The sequence below is a fragment of the Talpa occidentalis genome, unplaced genomic scaffold (assembly GCF_014898055.3).
Source record: "Talpa occidentalis isolate TD23 unplaced genomic scaffold, MPIMG_talOcc4v2.1 talOcc4.8, whole genome shotgun sequence".
Lineage (NCBI taxonomy): Eukaryota > Metazoa > Chordata > Mammalia > Eulipotyphla > Talpidae > Talpa > Talpa occidentalis.
In genome coordinates this window covers 2,317,349-2,335,255 of record NW_023605194.1, presented here as the reverse complement: position 1 = coordinate 2,335,255, position 17,907 = coordinate 2,317,349, and the positions used below count along the sequence as shown (strand labels likewise).

At 56.5% G+C, this 17,907-nt stretch overlaps 1 protein-coding gene across 2 annotated transcripts in view; it reads left to right on the top strand.

The window, feature by feature from the left end:
- The window catches only part of DOCK1 (dedicator of cytokinesis 1), a 345,405-nt gene extending 337,636 nt beyond the window's left edge, over window positions 1–7,769 (top strand). For both annotated transcript variants that reach the window (XM_037496903.2, XM_037496902.2), the window contains exons 49-52: window positions 1,599–1,797; window positions 2,594–2,750; window positions 5,101–5,252; window positions 6,623–7,769. In XM_037496903.2, coding sequence (XP_037352800.1) covers window positions 1,599–1,797; window positions 2,594–2,750; window positions 5,101–5,252; window positions 6,623–6,718 — 604 coding nt within the window. In that variant the 3' untranslated portion in view covers window positions 6,719–7,769. The remainder of the gene's footprint in view (window positions 1–1,598; window positions 1,798–2,593; window positions 2,751–5,100; window positions 5,253–6,622) is intronic.
- Window positions 7,770–17,907: the final 10,138 nt, after the last annotated feature.

Genomic DNA, 17,907 nt, shown 5'->3' with positions numbered 1-17,907 from the left:
GCTCAACCGCTGCGCCACCAGGGGAGGCCCGGTTCACATTTTTATTCTCCGCATCTGCATTCTATGTTTTTGGTGTCTTACTGCTTCTAGGTAGAATTTTTTTCTTTTTCATTTCAGAAGACTCCCACTCATATTCCTTGCAAACCTGTCTAGTGGTGATGAATTATTTTAGTGGGTTTTTTTTCTGCTCTTTTTTCCGCCTTTAATTTTGAAAGATAGCTTAGCAGAATAAAGTATTCTCAGTTGGAAATCTTTTTTCCCTCAGGACTTTAAATATGTTATGCCATTTCCTTCTGGATTGAAGGTTTCCACTGAGAAATCTGTAGATAATCTTATAAAGGTTCCCTTAATATAATCTCTTTTTCCCAGGTGCTTTTAGTATTCTTTCTTTATCATTATTTTTCAGCAGTTTAATTATAATTTGTCTTGCAGTCTGTTTGGAGTTCTTTTTATTTTGGGGTTTGGGGGAGGAAACTCTTTGGGCCTCTTGGACCAAGATGTCTGCTTCCCTTCTCAAGTAAGGGAGATTCTTGGCTACTGTTTCTTTAAATAAAGTGTCCACCCGTTTCTCTCGCTCTCCTTCTTGGACCCTATGATGGGGTCATTGTCTCTTGACATTGCTCTGCAGTATTTTAATTTTTCCTTTTGGCTGGTCTGTGCATGGGATTTCTACCACCGTGTGTTCAAGCTCAGTGTTCCATTGGCTGCTTCTTGTCTGCAGGCCTCCCTTTTTAAAACTGTTTCACTTTTGCTATTGAGATCACGTTGGTGACCTCATATACAATGCTGTATGTGATTTAGGGGCACATGTTCACACCTCATCACATGTTCATTACTCCCAGACCTACCATCAAAGCATCCATAATCCCCCAAGTCCACTGGGCCCCTGCCCCTGTGCTCCCCACCTCCCTCCCGTATGTAGTAGCCTCAATTCTACATTTGGATTCCTAGGGCTTGTTTTGATTTAGTTCCCTTGTTTTATTTCCTTATAATCCACACATAGGCAAAGTCATATCGTTTCCATTCCATCAATGTGTAGCAAATAGCAACACTTCACCTTTTTCATAGCTGAGTAGTATTTCGCTGTGTATGTCTGCCACGTGATCCAGCAATTCCGCTCCTCGGAATCTGTCCAAAGAACGCAAATCACAAATTCAAAGGGATGTCTGCTCTCCTGTGTTCCCTGCAGCACTGTTTACAATAGATGAAGTTTGGAAACAACCTAAGTGCCCAGCAACAGAGGGCTGGGGTGGGGGGGAAAGGGTCCCCCTTTTGAAATATACCCTTGAAGCCAGCCTTGTCATAATCAGCAATAATCCTCGAATGTCCTCATGGCATATCCAGACCTCCATGCCCCTCCATCCCGTAAGCGTCCTGTCACTGTGCAGTTGTCCCCATTAGGGTGGGAACACAGCCCAGCCCTGGGTCTGGTCCCCATGCTCTCGGCCTCCTCAGCCTCCCTTTGAAGTCGTTTCTTTCCTGTGCGACCCACGGGTTCCCGGTCCACACTTAGCCTTCTTGCGAGCGACTCCGTCCGCCAGCCACGAGAAGCCGCCCTCTCCTGTGGAGACTGTGGGCTTAAAGCACCGTCCCCTCAGGTATGCGCTGGAGCCGCTCCTGCCCAAGAAGATGCACTCCAGGTCCCAGGACAAGCTGGACAAGGATGACCCGGACAAGGAGAGGAAGGACAAGAAGAAGGAGAAAAGGAACAGCAAGCACCAGGAGATATTCGACAAAGACTTTAAGCCCACGGACATCCCCCTGCAGCAGTCGGAGGCCGTGATCCTCTCGGAAACGGTACTTCCCGGGCCTGGGTCAGCCCTTGGCGCCCCGTCCAGCCAGTGGGATGGGCTGTTGGATTTTACTCAAGTTGCTGTAACCAGTCGCCGGTGGGGGGGAGGGGGGGCGCATCCAGCTCCCCTGCTGTGGGGCCTGGGGCAGCAGAGTAGAGCTTCTTAGAAAAGCAGGGCAGATGCTCACCCCAAAGAGGCGCAGGGTGGGCCGGGAGAGTTTCAGAGGCCTGAGGCTGCTCAGCAGCCCCACTGACCTCTAGTTGGGCCTTGACCCTGCAGACCTCTTGGAGGCACATGCTGCACCCCTGGTCGTCTGCCAGCCCCAGTCAGTACTGTCCGCTGGCCAGGCCCCCACTGGCCAGGCCCGGGAATCCAGCCGCAGCACCAGGCTGGGACCCGCCACCCCTGCCGTTCCCGGGGCCGGTCCCAGTTCCTCCTTCACCCTGGTTAGCAGCTGCTTCTGATGACTCCTTCCGGGGTGCCGTATGGCCTGGTGACCCGAGACCGAGCTGGAAGAATACATGAACTCCCTGTGATGCTGAGGGAGGGGGCTTAGCTGGGGAAGAGCCTGGAGCGGCAGGGAAGGGCCTTTGTCGCCACGTCCCCTGTGCCTGTCACGGCCAGACGCCCCTTCCAGGACCCGCTCACCGGATGAGGTCCGCCAGTGGCCTCTGCAAGGACCCAACTTCTGGATGGGGTCCCGCTCTCGGCGCTGGGTTAGGACTGGACAGGAATGCGGGGGTCACACAGCACTGCCCATGACAGGCCCTAACTGTGCTCTTTCTGTCCCCGAAATGCAGATAAGTCCCCTGCGGCCCCAGAGACCGAAGAGCCAGGTGATCAATGTCATCGGGGGTGAGAGGCGCTTCTCGGTGTCCCCGTCATCATCGCCGACCTCCCAGCAGGCGCCCCCTCCCGTCACGCCCAGGGCCAAGCTGAGCTTCAGCTTGCAGTCCAGTAAGTGGGGTTCTGTGCGTCCCCCCCCATTCACCGCCTGGTTCTGTGACCCCTGATCGGTGTCCCTTCAGGTGGACCCCTCCCCTCCCCCGCAGCAGCTGGGAGACCCCCACGAGCCCCGGCCTTAGTCCTGAGGCTTTAGGAGAGTGGGCCAACACCGAGCCCTGGGCGCCCTGAGTCCCTGGGAGAAGGGTGGGTCCCTGCCAGGCTCGCTCAGCCTCTTCCTCGGGGGTCTTGAGCCGTGTGCAACAGCCCCTTACTATCACCAGGTGACGCGCATCCGGCCCTAGGCTCCTGTCCCTGGAGCGGGGTCAGTGAACGCCCCTTCCAGTTGTCCTCAAGGGCTAAGGGCCTGAGGTTTTTCTAGTTTGCCCGGCGTCTAGGGCTGCTGATAAGGCGCACACGCGGTGGCTTAAATCCACAGAAACTGATTCTCTGCTAAGTGTGGAGCCTCAAGTCTAGATTAAGATGTCAGCAGGGCTGCTCCTTGTAGAGGCTGGGCAGGGATGTGCTCCAGCCCTGCTGGCTCCCGCTGTCCCAGCCTCCCAGCAGCCCCGCCTTGGCCCCCTCCCATCTGCACTGGGCCTCCTCTCAGGGCTTCTGCTCTTGGCAGACACTAGCCACGGCTCTCAGACCCCCTGTATCGAGGGCGGTTTCCTCTCCAGATCCCTGGTCAATTATACCCGCGAGGACTGTTTCCACGTGCAGGAAGTGGGGCAGAGGGTGGGGGCAGGAGCCGGAGCAGAGTGGCTGTCCTCCCTGTGGTGTTAGGAAGGGGCAGGAAGTGGTCCGGAGGCCTGTGCAGGCAGGACAATGGCCCTGGCACCTGCCTTCTGCCTGCTGACCAGCGAGCAGTAGCAATTCTGGGGAGCAGGTGGGGGGAGGGCTCCTGCCATGGTGAACTTAAACTCCGCGAGCATGGAGTTTTCTGAGCTGAGAAGGGATTGCTGCAGCTCCACGTCCTGACGCTGTTATGCGCGTACTTTTTCTATAAATATGTTATTCTTATTTTTTTAAGTTAAAAACATGCACCATTGCACCTGCTGTGGAAAACTTGGGGGGCCCCTCAAAGTTTAATCTGGGAGTACTGCAATTCTGCTCCCAGCAATTCTCCCTCTGCGCCCTCCTAGCCTCACATCCCCTGCTCGGTGTATTAGTGTTGCTAGTTTTTGTAAGGATTTTACTCTGGCAGGTCGCCGGCTGTGTAAATGCCCAGCACCTGTCCTTGTCATTCGCTCTGGCTTTGTACACGTCGTCCCGCCAGCTCCCTCCCTCCAGTTTGCTGTAAATGGCGGCATTCCACTTGCTCCTCTGCTGGGCCTCTTGCCTGAGCTGTCTAAGATAGGCAGAGGCGTAGAGACAGAAAGTTGATGGGCGGTTCCCAGCCCTGGGGACAGGGAAGACGAGAGGACTGCGCTCAATGGGGTGATAAGAAGTTCTAGAAATAGCAGCAATGCCTGCACAGCGGTGTGGGTGGAAGTGCTACTGGCCTGTCCACCTAACGTGGTTAGAACGGCAGGTTTCAGGTTATATACATTCTGCCACAGTAAAACCACCAGCCCCCACGTGGGGTTGTTGTCAGTCACTCCAGTCACTCCATCGCAGACTTCGCACCCCGGCGCCGGCCTCCCTAGCCAGCTCTTCCCGGGAAACACTGTCCGATGAGGATTTTTCATCCGATGGGTTAGCCAGGACATCTCTCCAAGAGGCCATCAGAAAAGATGACAACATTCCTCTCTTTAATGTAGAAGAAATTATTTCCAAGAGCCTCAACCCAGGTTGAGAAAATAACCTGTTTTCGTGATGCTGTCTCTGAAAGAGGCTGATTTTCAGTTGACATTAAAAATCAATTGCACGTCCCCGCCACTTACTCAGAGCAACAGACGGCAGCTCCACGGGTCACTCCAGACAAGCGTGGGCTCTCCTGTCAGGGCAGACCCACAGCAGGGGCTGCTGCCGCCGCACCCCTGGGCTTCCCGCGGTCAAGCTCTCCAGGTGCAGGTCCTGCCGGGCTCCCCCAGTGCTAGGCCTGGCCGGCCTCGGGATGCCCTGCTATCTAGATGCCACCGCAGCCAAGGGGTCGCAGGAGGGACCCTAAGGGCCCCGGGGACGACACAGCTGCTGTTACAGAGGATGGAGGTTCGCTCGGAGCCCCCATTTAGGCGTGTCAGGGGCTTGCTATTTGCTTTCTAGAACATGCCTTTAGGAGGGGATTCCACCCTTTGCGTTTCCTCCACCCCCTTCTCTGCCCCTTCACAGTGCCCCCCACTTCTCCTGGAGAGCAGGAGGCCGCCCCGTGCACCCCACTCAGTGGGGTGGGGTTCAGACATCAGTCCCTCCTGTTTTCCAGGTTTGGAGCTGAACGGCATAAGCGGGCTGGACATGACGGAGGTCCCGCCCCCTCTGCCTCTCAAGGGCAGCCTGGCGGACTACGGGAATCTGATGGAAACCCCGGAGCTGGCGGGGTCACCAACGCCCCCACTGCCGCCGCCTCACCAGAGGGTGAGTGTCTGTGGTATCCTCCCCTCCCTGTCATCAGCTCTGTCCCTGTTGCGGCTGCTTGAAGCTGTCATTTCATTCCAAGTGGCCCTGGCCAACCGTGATCAGAGCTGCCTCCTTGCCAGAGTGACAACCCTGCTGTGTGGGGCACCTCAGTGTCGTGCTGGCATGGGGGGGGCCAGCACTGGGGCAGTCACCCTAAAACGAACAGCCGTAGTGTCAGGCCCGAAATCATGGCCATGAACTGTGGTTACACCCTGCAGGCGCTCCCCAGCCTGCGATTTCCCGTCCTCTTGGCCAGGCCTCAGGTCACCGAGCTCTGTCCCGCCCGGTGGTCGCGTCCGCACTAACTGGTCAGTTAGTGCTCACGTGTCTGCGAAGCAGCGGCCCAGCTGGGCGGGGAGCAAGGCCCTCTGGCCACCCCATCCGTGAAGCTGCTCTTCTCCTGCCGGCGTAGCGCAGCCCGCTCCCGCGGCGGTGAAAGATCCGCTGTCCTCTCAGGAGCGGGCGGCGTTCCCTGTGTCACTGCCATGGCGTGTGCCCCCTTTTGGGGGCGGGGGGACCGCATTGTCCACCCGCTCGGCCATCCACGTGCTCCGCTCGCCCGTGCCCACTCTCCCTCCCTCGTCCGCCGTGGGGTCGGCTCGCGCTCACACAGCCCCCGCGTGGGCCGGGACGGGCGTGGGGCGGTCATCACCCGGCCAACCTGTTAGCACCCCACAGCTGTGATTCTGGGGAACCCAAGGTTGGTGCCGCCACGGCCCCGCGAACCTGTGCCTGTTCTTGTAAGTTCTCCCGGGACACGGGCGCACCGTCTCTGACAGCACTGTCCTCCCGGGGACTTTACCCCCAGGACCTGGTCATCTCCCTCCAAGGGTCCTTTCGGAAGAGACCGTGGATGAGAAGCTGCCCTGTAAATGGTCCCCTGGCCTGTCATCCGCCCCAGAGAGTGTCTCCAAGGACTTTTCTGTCCCTGAAAATTCAGGGACATCTCTAGGGGACACGTGGGCTGCCCTCCCTGAGAAGCCTTCGCTGTGAGGGGCCAGGTTCCCTGGCGGCCCGGGGTCCTGCTCTGCCCGTGCTGCTTGCTCTCAGCCAGGGGACAGGCCAGCTCGGAAAGCAGGCTGCTCCCGGGGGCCCCGGCTTGAAGGCCGCCTCAGGGACAGGGGCTGTACTGTTTGCTTCCGAACAGGGGTTCTGTGGCCGCAGTGTGCCCCCACCTGCCACCTCCAAGTCCCGGAGAGGGCAGCGCCCCCAGGTGTGCGGGTTCAGCTCCACCCCTGCCCCGCCACATGCCGGGTACCCCACCTGGCGAGTCTCCTTCCTGTCTGCCCATCACTTACGGGCTGTCTCCCTGTGTTCGTGTCTCCTAGCACCTGCCGCCCCCACTGCCCAGCAAAACCCCACCTCCTCCGCCCCCCAAGACCACGCGCAAGCAGACGTCGGTGGACTCTGGGATCGTGCAGTGACCGCGGCCGACGGCTCAGAGAGCAAGCTGTCCCCTCCTCCGTGTCGTTCTCCGTGTCTGGAGTTTACCTCATGGGCCTGCGATGTCTGACGTTTAGTGCAATTTTGCTTTTCCCTAACAGGACTTCTTTCCAGCCGCGGCGCGCCTGGCCTTGGGGAGCGCGGTGGGGGAGGGACTGGGGCCCACGGCGTGTTTTTCAAAACTGGGGGCTTCTGAGTCTATCTTGAGAGAGCTTCGGTCTTGCCCAACAGTGCTTGCTTTTTGTGCCAAATGCCACGCTAGCGGAGAGCTCGGCTGGCCTGGTGGAGTCTCGTGGGCAGGCTGGGCCGGGGCTGTCGCGAAGGGCGCGGTCGTGACCTTGGCACCACAGCTTCTCTAAGCCCAGCCCGGCTTCCTCTCCCAGCTGCCCCCTCCGACCCGCCTCCCGCGGCTGCTGGTGTGACCGCAGGCGGGTCATAGCCTCAACCCGCATCAGCAGCTAAGGGCGACCCTTTCAGGGAAGTGATTCCTCCGTGTATTTAAGATAGGATATTTCTCAGCTACTGAACAGTTACTAATTTATGGAGTGGAAACACCATTAAAAATACTGGATCAAGTGGAAAAGTGATTGCGAGTATAGGAAGATGCTTTTTCTTTTTGAAAAAAGAACACGTATACCCCGAGAGACGGTTTGGATGACGGTTTTACAATCTGTATCGTCCTCATTCTGTACATAGATGGTTGTATATATGGTGGTTCTTAGAACTTGTTTTAATTGTTGTCGTCTTTCCATTTATTGTAATAAACATCCGCAAATGATTCTCCTACATGTTCTTAATTTTTAACCGCTGGAAATGTAAAATAACTCAGCAAGGCTGTCTGTGTCAGGGCTCCTGAAAACAGTGGTGGACAATGATTTTTAAAAACTAACTTTGTATCCCTTAATATTTTTATTCTCTCATCTATATTTTTTTATTCATTGTAATCCTGATACTCTTCTAGTAGCGTCAAAAGTTAATCATTGACGATGAGAAATAAAATGTTATTTAAAAAGACGCACGCCCGCCGTCTTGTGTTTTTGTCCGGCGAACAGGGCGTGACACGTCCTAGGAAGGCCCCTCCCGGCTCTGGCAGAGGCGAGCAGAGCCACCTGCGTAGACTTGAAGTGACGCGCCTCTTTCCACCACCTGCTGGTCTCCGGCTCCATCCCCCACCCCTGACCAGGGAGCTGAGTGAAGATTGAAGGACCCTCCGCAGCCTCTGTCCCCTGGAGGAGACAGCCCAGCAGCCCCACCTCTGCGCCTCAGCAGCAACATCGTGTCTTGAGGGTGAAACAGCTGAGGACCAGAGTCTCCGGGTCAAGAAGAATTACATTCAATGTCAATAACTCACTGTTCCTTCCTATGTAAACTAAACTCATAACGGGGCCTGCCGGAATGTTTGGCAGTGGAGGAAAATCTGTCCAGCTGCTTCCCAGGTCTGAGTCTTCACCTTGATGACCTGATGGACGTTCTGTCTATGGCTGAGAGTTTTAGCCAGTTACCAACCCCCCGATGTAAATACCAGCGCCGCTGTTGTTTTGAGAAGCTTTGTGACGTGCCATCTGCGTGCACATGTCCTCAGACATGCTTGTTCATAGATGGCCTCGGAGCCCAGCTAGAAAGTGCTTCTGTGGCGCTGCGTGTCCTCCCTGACAGCGGAGCTCAGCGCTTCTGAAAGCCTCCCCCTCACCCCGGCCCAGGTTCTCCGATGCACCTTATTCCTGCTTCCTTTTAGCCTTTTCAGCTCCTACTTTGAGAGAGGGCTTTTTTCCAGTTGGTTGTGTCACTTCACTTGAGAGTCAGCTTGGAACCCTTCCTGGATCTTAGGTGGCAAGAAATAAAGCAATAGGGGCCTCTCTCCCGTGGAGCACGCTCTCCGGCACGCTCCCCAAATGGCTCCCCTTTTAAACCACAGGATATGCCTCTGGCCCTCCAGCCAGAGGAGGCTGCTGCAACCCCAGAGACTGGGAGGATCTTTCTCTGGCTCGGGGGCTGTTATGCAATTTATTAGACTTGCAAATATTCAGTCCACCCCTAGGAATTTTGGACATGTTAATACAGATTTTTTTTCTTTGTGAACCCCTGCTCTTGGATGGAGATGTTCATCCACCATCCAGTACATTGGAAGCGGGCCACCATGCAGGATCCTAAAATATTGCCTTGGCACTCCCTGCTGGGTGAGCATGGCAGCGGCGGGCCTCTGACACTGGGTGATTTTGGGGTAGTTAGTTGGCATTTCACGTTACATCAGCTGTCACCACAACTTCTAAAAATGGTTCCTGGCCCTGCAGAAAATGGCTGTTTTTATTCTAGAATGACATCTGGGCTCATCTCTCTCTGCTTCACAGCCTCCTTCAGAAAGTCTCCCTAGATTATCTCCATTCTCTACTTTCGGGGGACCCCACACACAGGTCTCCCCACCAAGTGCTGTGACTTGCATGCTGGACTTTAGAGCCAAGAAGTATGCAGTGAAGCCCACAGTGATGCGGGGAGGTTGGCATTTCTGCAAAACGAGCTACAGAAACTTCCTAATGTGAAATCTAAGTAGTCAACTGTATTTATACAACATGAACTTCTCAATCTATGCAGATACAAAATGCCTTCACCCTTTAAATCAAGGCTTGTATTGCAAGAATATTCTCAAGGAGAAATTGACCTCTGTGGCTGAGAGTCTTCTGAACATCCTTCTGGAATAGGCTCCAGGGGGATCGCTTGTGTCTCCAGACGCAGCAGCACCCCAGCTTTTACTCAGGCAGTGTTTCTCAACTTCTAGTCAGTATTCACTTCCAAAGTGCCATTGAGGTCTTCTTGTGCTAATCATTTCCCATTGTGAAGTTTTAGCAATATAGATTTATGTCTATTTATATACTTGTATATAGCTATGCACTTTGCATTAGCAAAATGAGGTGCCTTTACCCCCGGATATGCTATGTTCACCCCCTTGAGAATGCATGCACTAAAGAAGAATGGCCAGATCCTTATATTCCGTTTTTGCTTTGGTTGCCAGGAAGCTCAAGATCAAGTTTAGTTCTCACACATTCAATTAAATTTTCATTTCATTCTTCTGTTTCCAAAATGCTTTCTTTCTGGTGAATTCCTCTTTATGTTAACTAACCAGTTTAATGTGTGGTGTGCCTTCCTTAAATCATAATTAGGAAGATAATGTATTTGTGTGTTTTACCAGCAGAGAAGTCTTATTTAAAAACCACCTTGGGTGGTGAAGATTGCTTCCTAATATTTAAAGATGATTTTTTTTAATACATCAAACCTCAGTGATGAAAAAGAAATGATTTTTTTGTCATTTGATGTAAAGATTTGATCTTTTTCCATTCCTTACAGACTTCGTTATCTTAAGGTCTGGTTCCTTTCATGATTTGGACTTTGTTTCATGCTCACTGAAGTCTGTTAGTGTGAAGGATTTAGCTTTTGCTTTTTAGTTCCAGCTCTAATTACTTTTTAGTGTTTAACTTACTTTTCAGTGTCTGGTGACTCGTACCTTTTTTTTTCAAGCTGCCTTTCTGAACTATCTGAGCCTGTGCTGTTCAGTTGGTGATGACTCAATCGAAGTTAACAGGGACCCTGTGGGACCAATGACCTTTGCACCAAATGATCGGTGCTCCTCGTTTGTCTCCCCAGCACAGGGAGGCTGCTGCTCCATCCGGGCCCTGAGCCGACTCGCGATGTGGCCCAGCTTGAAAGGGGGCGTGGAAGCGTGCTGGACAGTGCTCGTGGTGATAATGCCCGTGGGTGCCTCTTGGCCGGGGGAGAGCCGGGACGGTGAGTTTGTTGAGTGCGAGCTTGGCTAAGCCGGAGCGCCCAGCTAGTCCAAGGGCGTCTGACTGCTGCAGGGGCCTCTGTAGAGCTGGGCGGCCCCAATGTCAGCAGAGTTGAAAGAAGGGACGTGGCCCCCAGGAAAGTGGGTGGGTGGGCCTCGCCCAGTCAGATGCAGGCCCACAGGGCCAGAACGGAGGTTTCCCTGAGGTTTTGGACTTAGCGCCTCCCAGAATCTCGTGAATCAGCTCCTTAGCTCTCTGTAGGTAAGCCGGCGGCAGACAGACAGGTGATGCGCTTCTGTAGGCAATAGCTGAACACCACGGGGCTTTGGAGCAAGGGCTCCCCCTTGCTCCTTGTTCTGTTCCCGGGGAGCCACGCTGTAGGAGAAGAACTAGAAGATGTTCAAGGCAAAGCCAAGGTCACCCAAGGGACAGGGGCGAAACCACAGTGAGCCTCCTCCAGGCTGCTTTTAAGTGGTGTTGGACAGGAAGAGCAGAGATACCCGGTCTAGGAACCCGGAGTCTGGAGACCAGCTAGGTCACTAACCTCTCCCGTCGAAACTTCTGTCATCAAGTGACAGAATATGCAGCCACACTGCTGTCTCTTGGGTCTTGCGCACGCAAATGGCGTCCTGAGCAGGCCTGCCCGGGCATCCTCTTCCCCCTGTCTTTCTGTCTCTTTCTTTTGTGCCCACGTCTCTATGTCTGTCCCTTTTGCCACCCGCCCTGCTGGCTGTCTCGCCTCCCAGGGCTGCCTGAGGGTGTGCTGTGTCCCACGGTCGAGCAGAACTTACCTTCTTAGGCACCCATCTTGGGGCCTTCACCGTGACCTATACTGAGGCACAACCTGCGTCTGGCCCACCCCGTCAGCTGCAGCCCCCTGCAGGCTACAGCCTCTCACTGCCCTGGTTTCCAACTCCACCGGCTGCTCTAACATTGGCCTCGGGACCTGGAAGCAGCTTCATGCACGGTGGCTCTTGGTCTCCCCACCAGCCGTCACGCCACCTCCCCCACTGGGACACCATCAGGAATGGGACATATCAGACTGTGCGTGCTTGAGGCCATGTGCAGCGGGGACGTCGCGCCTGTGCTGCCCCTAACACGATGCTTAATGGGAAGTGTCAGCCCACACTCCTGGCCTAGGACCCACACAGGCCTCCACTTGTTGGAAGTGTCTGGAACAGGCCATCCCTAGCTGAGGAGAGCAGACAGGTGCCCAGGGGCTGGGACAGTGGCCGCGAGAGGCAAAGGTTTCTTCCTCCTGAGATGTTATTCTAAAACCCAGTAGTGGTGATGGGTGATGACTCCGACCAGCCAAACCCACTTTAAAGGGCTGGATCTGCAGTCAGTGAGCTGGACCCAGTGCTGCTGTATCAGGAAATAACTGACACAGCACCTTGGAAAGTGGCCAGACGTGGCTGACCTAGGTCCAGACTAGGAAGGAGAGCAGCGTGACCGCCGGGGCCCTGCCGTCAGGGGCGGCGCAGGGAGAGCTCGAGGCCCGAGGGTGGGGAGCTCCAGCGTTAATGGCTACCCTTGCTGGCAGCTCTGTGGCTATGCAGCGGGCAGCCTCGTTTGAAGAAAAACACCCTAAACCATCAGGGGTGATAGGGGGCAGGCAGTCAGGTTTCTTCTAAATGACTCAGGGAATAAGGTATCTCTTTGTACTGCAATTGTCCAGAATCCTGTTGATTTTCCAGACTAGAAACACCGTCTTCCTCTGGGGATGATGCCGGGATTCTCCACAGCATCTGGGAATTCTTCTGACCACACCAATAACTGTTCTTTAGAACAGTCTGAGGGCCCAGAGCACCTGATGAGCAGGTGGAAACTCCTTCAGCAGGGCCCCCAGGTGCTTCCAGACAGCGGCCCCTCCACCTGGGACCCCAAAATGCCGACGGAGGCCCTGCTGGGGCCAGCGCAGGTTTGGGCTCGGGGACGGCTGGCGGGGTCCCCCAGAGCAAGGCCACGTCCCGCGGGCGGAGGCTGACAATTCCCATGTCACAGGGCAGGTGACTCATGTCAGGGGCCAGTGGGAAAGTGTGGGGTTGGCAGCCGTGTGGAGGTTCAGCTGCTGAGGGCCACCTCTGAGCCAGGGGGCCCCTCAGGACTGTGATGTTTGAGCTGAGACTCTGGTTGGACAAAGCCTAGGCTGAGAGGCTGCCCAAGCCCTGGGGATGCAGGGAAACAGCCTGGCGAAGGGCCAGGAGAACAAGGGCAGAAGGGGAAGACACCACAGGGGCCATGAGCTCGGGCCAGGCCACGGGCCTGCGGTCCACGGAGCAGAACCAGGCTCCTACCAAATGCCGCTGGCAGGAGAGATGAGCCGTTTCCCCTGGCAAGAGCAGGCGGCGCGCTCTCCCTGGAGGCCCGGCTCTCCCTGGGGCGGCCGCAGGGCTTCCTGCATGTGCTCCGTTAGGGGACGAGCTGCTGAGCTCCACGGGAGCCACAGTCCCCAGCAGCAGCAGTGGTCTTGGGGTGCGTCCTCTCCATGAGCTGCTGCGATGTTCTGATTGGGAGTGAGTGGGAGGGGGCGGCCCCCAGAGGGAGCAGCAAGGCTGCACCCCTGCATCTGCCCGGCACCCCTTGGGCAGGACCTGATAGCTTCTGTACCTCTGCCTTGACCTTGAGAGCTGGCGCTGCTGGCATCCCCCCTAACCCCACCGGGACAGACGGGGCCCGCACACAGCACTCAGCTGGGCAGACGCACCCACAGAAACAGCCGCGGAGGCCATGGAGTCTCCGCGCCTCTCGGCTACACGCTTGGGCGCCACACCCAAAGCGCAGCCCTAGCAACGCGCGGCAATTTGGGAGGTAAAAATAATCAGTTTGGAAGCAGGAATATTTCTGAATTAGCATAAATTATACTCTTTAAAAATACTTGTTAACAGATAATTTAGCATTAGGAACACTTGCCTGAGAGAGGAGGGCACTTAATCTCAAAGAAGGAGCTACCTGCAAAAGGCTCGGTTATTTTTAAGCTCCTGCAGATTTTTGGTGTCTCTGCAGGGAACACAGATGACGTTGTAGGCCTCCTCTGACTTGCCAAAGTCTTTTCTTGGGAAAAGCAAACTTTGGAAGGCAAAGAAGTTAATATGGAAAAGCAACATCGGAATCGTAGCTCAGCTACTCAGAAACGTGAGACAAAAAAATTGGACTGTGAGTGAAAAGGCCCTTGGGGAGACAGGAGAAGTGTGGCCTTGACCTTGGAGCCAAGCGTCTTCCACATCCGAGGACCCCCAGGGAAGGCTCGGTCGGCAGCCTGGAGGTGAAGTGGGCAGCGGAAGGGCCCGTGGCTGCAGCTTTTCTTCCCTGAATGTCCCTGGGGTGAGGCCATCCCAAGGGACAAATCCAAGAATGAAGGGCAAAGATGGACGGGAGAACCGTCATCCCCAGGAACCCGGGCTCTCTTTGCTGAGACAAGAGACTTGCCCGGAGTTGCGTGTTGCTCCGTGATCGGGGGTCATTGTGGTCCTGCTCCAGGCAGCTCCAGGTCAGGGATGAGCCACCAGGGAAACGGGCCTCCAGAGCTGCCAGACGGCCAGGCAGCCTCCACTTTGCAAAACCTGCCACGCCATGAGGCTCTTTCATTCATTCTGCTCACGTCTACTGCGTAGGTGCAGAAGCCAGCAACAGGCGCGTTCTGCCAGGGCTTCTGTGGCCACGAGGACACGGGCTCTGGCTCTGCAGCCTGGTTTGAATTCTACCCCCACCATTTACCTGGTGAGCAAATTATTAACCCTGTGTGAGCTCAGAGCCCTGAGCCTCCTCCTCATCCAGCACTGGTTGCCACAACATCAGCAGAAACCTTGTACGAGTCTGTGGCTGGAGACTGGGCATAGCCCCAGCAATCAGCATGGGCATCCCTGGCCACTTTCACCGGTCCAGAGGTGGCCACAAAACCTACTCTGGCCACTCAGACCGAAGAGAGAGACTTGTCCATGTCTGGGGAGGAGGCCCTCCTGCTTCCCTGGGTGTCGGGAAGAGGTATTACCCCACGTGTCTAGTGTCAGTGCCATTACAAGTCTCCTTGGCCAGAGCAGCAGCCACAGCCTGACGCTGGCACCAGGACTGGAGTGTCAGCCATACATGCTAGCAACACGCGTGACTCAAAACAACTCTCTCAAGCGCCACGACCCGTCTGGAGCAGAGGGGACCTGCTCACCGCCACTTGGGGGTCCGCACAGATGGAGGCTCCATTTCCATGCCCCTCCCACAGTCGTCACAGCAGAGAGTAAAGCCACGCAGAGACCATGCCCGGTGCTCAGCCCCGAGGCGCCCACCCGTCTGCCTCCACGTCACTGACCGCAGCGAGGCACACGGCCGGCGGTGCAACCCCACCGTGCGCCAGGAGGAGCGGGCATGGTCGGTGAACACACAGAGACCCGGGTCCTGCCCGCGTGGCTGGGCTGTGACTGGTCCCGTGGCTTCCTGCCTCCTGCTGTTTTGGTTCCTTTGCTCCTCTCAGGGAGCACCCGCCTGGTCACCTGCCTCGTGAAGGCGCCTGAGAACACTCAGCGACCTGGCACTATCGGGGAACGGAAACAGCCTGCTCCCCTCTGGGTTCTTCTGGGCAGGCAGGTCATCAGACAAGAGCCAGGCAGGTTGATACAAGAAAAAACCAGAAAGAAGTTTAATACACGTGCACCCCTGCAGCCATGGGAGGCCCAGCAGGCTGAGTCACCGGCTCCCGGGCTCCGGGTGCATCTGACGTAGCTCAGCTAGGACAGGGCGGCCAGGGGTGGAGGGGGGCCGGTTAGGGGGTACCGAGGAACACAGCGCGCAGAGGCGTGCACATTTAAGTTCTGCCTTCTCTGCTGAAAGATAAGGAGAAAAGTTTTCTTGGGAAAGGCCTGGACAGAGGGATGTTTACATGGAATTATCTTTTCAGAAGCAGCCTCCACGGCCCTCAGCGCCCCTGCCATGCAGTCAACTTTTTCACCAAAAAAGACTTACTTTGGGGTGTGGGGTTTTGCTCCCTGGCTGTGCGTGGGGACTCAGTCTGCGCTGGGCTGAACAGCCCCGAGGACGAGGCAGCTCTGAGATCCACGGCCTGGGACAGGCCTCCCTGGTAGCTCCATTGACAGCAGAGCAGTGCTGCCTGAGGAGCTAATGCCCCAGAGCCCGCGGGGGGCTGGCCTTCAGACACGGGCCGTCCCTACACCCCCTGGCTGTGCCGGGGAGGCGTGTCCCCGAGCCAGACGACAGCGTCCGCCAGACAGGCCGCGAGAGGCGGGACAGGGCAGCGCCCTCCTGGGCAGTGCCCGCGGCTGAGCTGCAGTCGGCTCCCGCTAACCTGTCATTACCTGGCGTCCCTGGGAGTGCCCGCTGGCTCCCCGCCACAGCTGCACTAAAGAAACAATCTTCCTCTTAGCGCCGCCTTGCCGCCGCTGCTCCGGTTCCGCCTGGCAGCGCAGGAGGTGGTGGGGCCGCCTAACTGGAAGGGGCTGGGCCCACCCCGTGGCGCTGGCACATTCTGTCCCAGGCGCCGCTGGGAGACTCCCCCTGCCTCTGCTGGCCCCTGGGAGCCGTGGGTCTCCCGTTGTCTGAGATGGGACGAGGCTGGGACGGTCTCTGCCAGCCCCTGCCAGCCCCCCACGGGAAGCCAAAGGTGTTCTCTGGGTTGCTGGGGCTGAGTGCGCCGAGGCTCGTGTGGATGAGCTTCCCGGGTGTCTTGCTAAGCCCGGCCCTGCGTGGCTGCGTTCGCACACTGGTGGGGGCTTCGGGAACCCCCTCGCTTGATGGTGCTCACCTGGGACGTGGCCGGGTCCCAATGACACTGGGCGATGCCGGCTCAGGGTGCGAGGCGGCCGGGATGCCTCAGAGGTCACAAGCGGCATGAGCTTGTCTCTGATCTCCAGCGCCAGCCCCAGAGCAGCCCGAGCGGCCCAGCAGCCTCTGTCCCGAGGAGTGGCCGGTTGGGGCTGGTGCCCCTGCACAGAGCAAGGAGAGTGGATGTGAATGTCCACCTGTGTCCGCTCCTCTGCCCCGTAGACGGAGATGACGCATCAGAGGCCAGGTGGGGATTTGAGCCTCTGGGGGTGGGTGGGTCCTCCCTTCCAGGCTGCCAGGCTGGTGTATCTTTCGGCCCCTCGGCCCCGAACTGCCCGCGTGAGCGCCTGTCAGAACAAGGGCCGGGTGGATGGCGGAAGTGGCCTCGGGCGGCGTCCACCCATGGGACTCGGCGAGGGAGCAGTCGCGCTTCCCTGGACACAGAAGTCGGGACTAAAGGGCAAAGCATCAGGGCAGGCCTGAATAAAAGCCCCCCTGTTCCGGGGCTCAGCCCAGTTGGGGATGCCCAGCAGCTTCCGCCTCCATGTCCACTGGCGAGCGACCAGGGTCCTCCTGGAGGCCTCCCTCAGGGTCCGGGCCCAGCCACACGGTGAGTCCGCTCTGGTCTGGCCTGCCGGGCACGCCCGGGCGAGGGGTCGCACAGCACCGGCAGGGGGGGCTGGGGGGGGCGAGCCCTTGCTGGACAATGGGCGGTAAATATTTTTAAATTACATCTTTAAAAATTTAAATTATCAGCTTTGGACTGCAAACTGTGCCTGGAAATCCACAGCTAAAGCGAATCTGGACAAACCCAAGCAAATCTCGTGATAGGACACGAAGGCAAGTGGGAGGCGCCAGCTGTGGTGATGCCAACAGTGGATCCGAGCTGAAAGATTTTCAGGCAAAGCGGTAAAGCCGCCGTCCTGTTTCCTGCGCTTGCTCCTGTGACATGTGCGAGGAGGAGAGAAACAAAAGGCAGCACCGTTAAACAATAAAGGAGCTGGGCCGGTGCCCCAATCTCTCAGCTGCTGCAAGTGACAATCGATGCTGACAACAAGAAATGGCCTTAACATGGCCTCCCTGGTGGCTCAAGGGGTTAAGATGCAACCTATGAATTAAGGGCTCAAGGGGTTAAGATGCAGCCTCTGCAGCATGAGTTTAATCCCCGGCCAGGGAGCTACCCACAGGGGACAGCAGGGGGTGGGTGGGTCCTCCCTTCTAGGCTGCCAGGCTGGTGTATCTTTTGGCCCCCGCTGGTGTATCTTCTGTCTCCCCGCTGCTCCCCTCAGCAGTGTGTTTCGGTGGATCTGCCTGTTCTGTTCCCCACTCTGTCTCTGGTGAATCCTCTCGCCCCCCGCACCTCTGGCCTGTACCCCAGCTCTTGTATGCATAAATAAATAAATCTTTAAAAAAAAAAAAAAAAGAAATGGCCTTAACAATCAAGCAGAGCGCACTTGTCAGAAAGTGTGGTGACGATGACGCAAGGGCTGCCCTCAGCAGACTCGTGAGATAAAGAAGAATTTATCTCAAAGATATTTGTTGCTTTTTTTCTTTTAAATTTTATTTATTTTTGCATATGAGAGCTGGGGTGTAGGCCAGAGGGGGGTGAGAGGATTCCTCAGAGA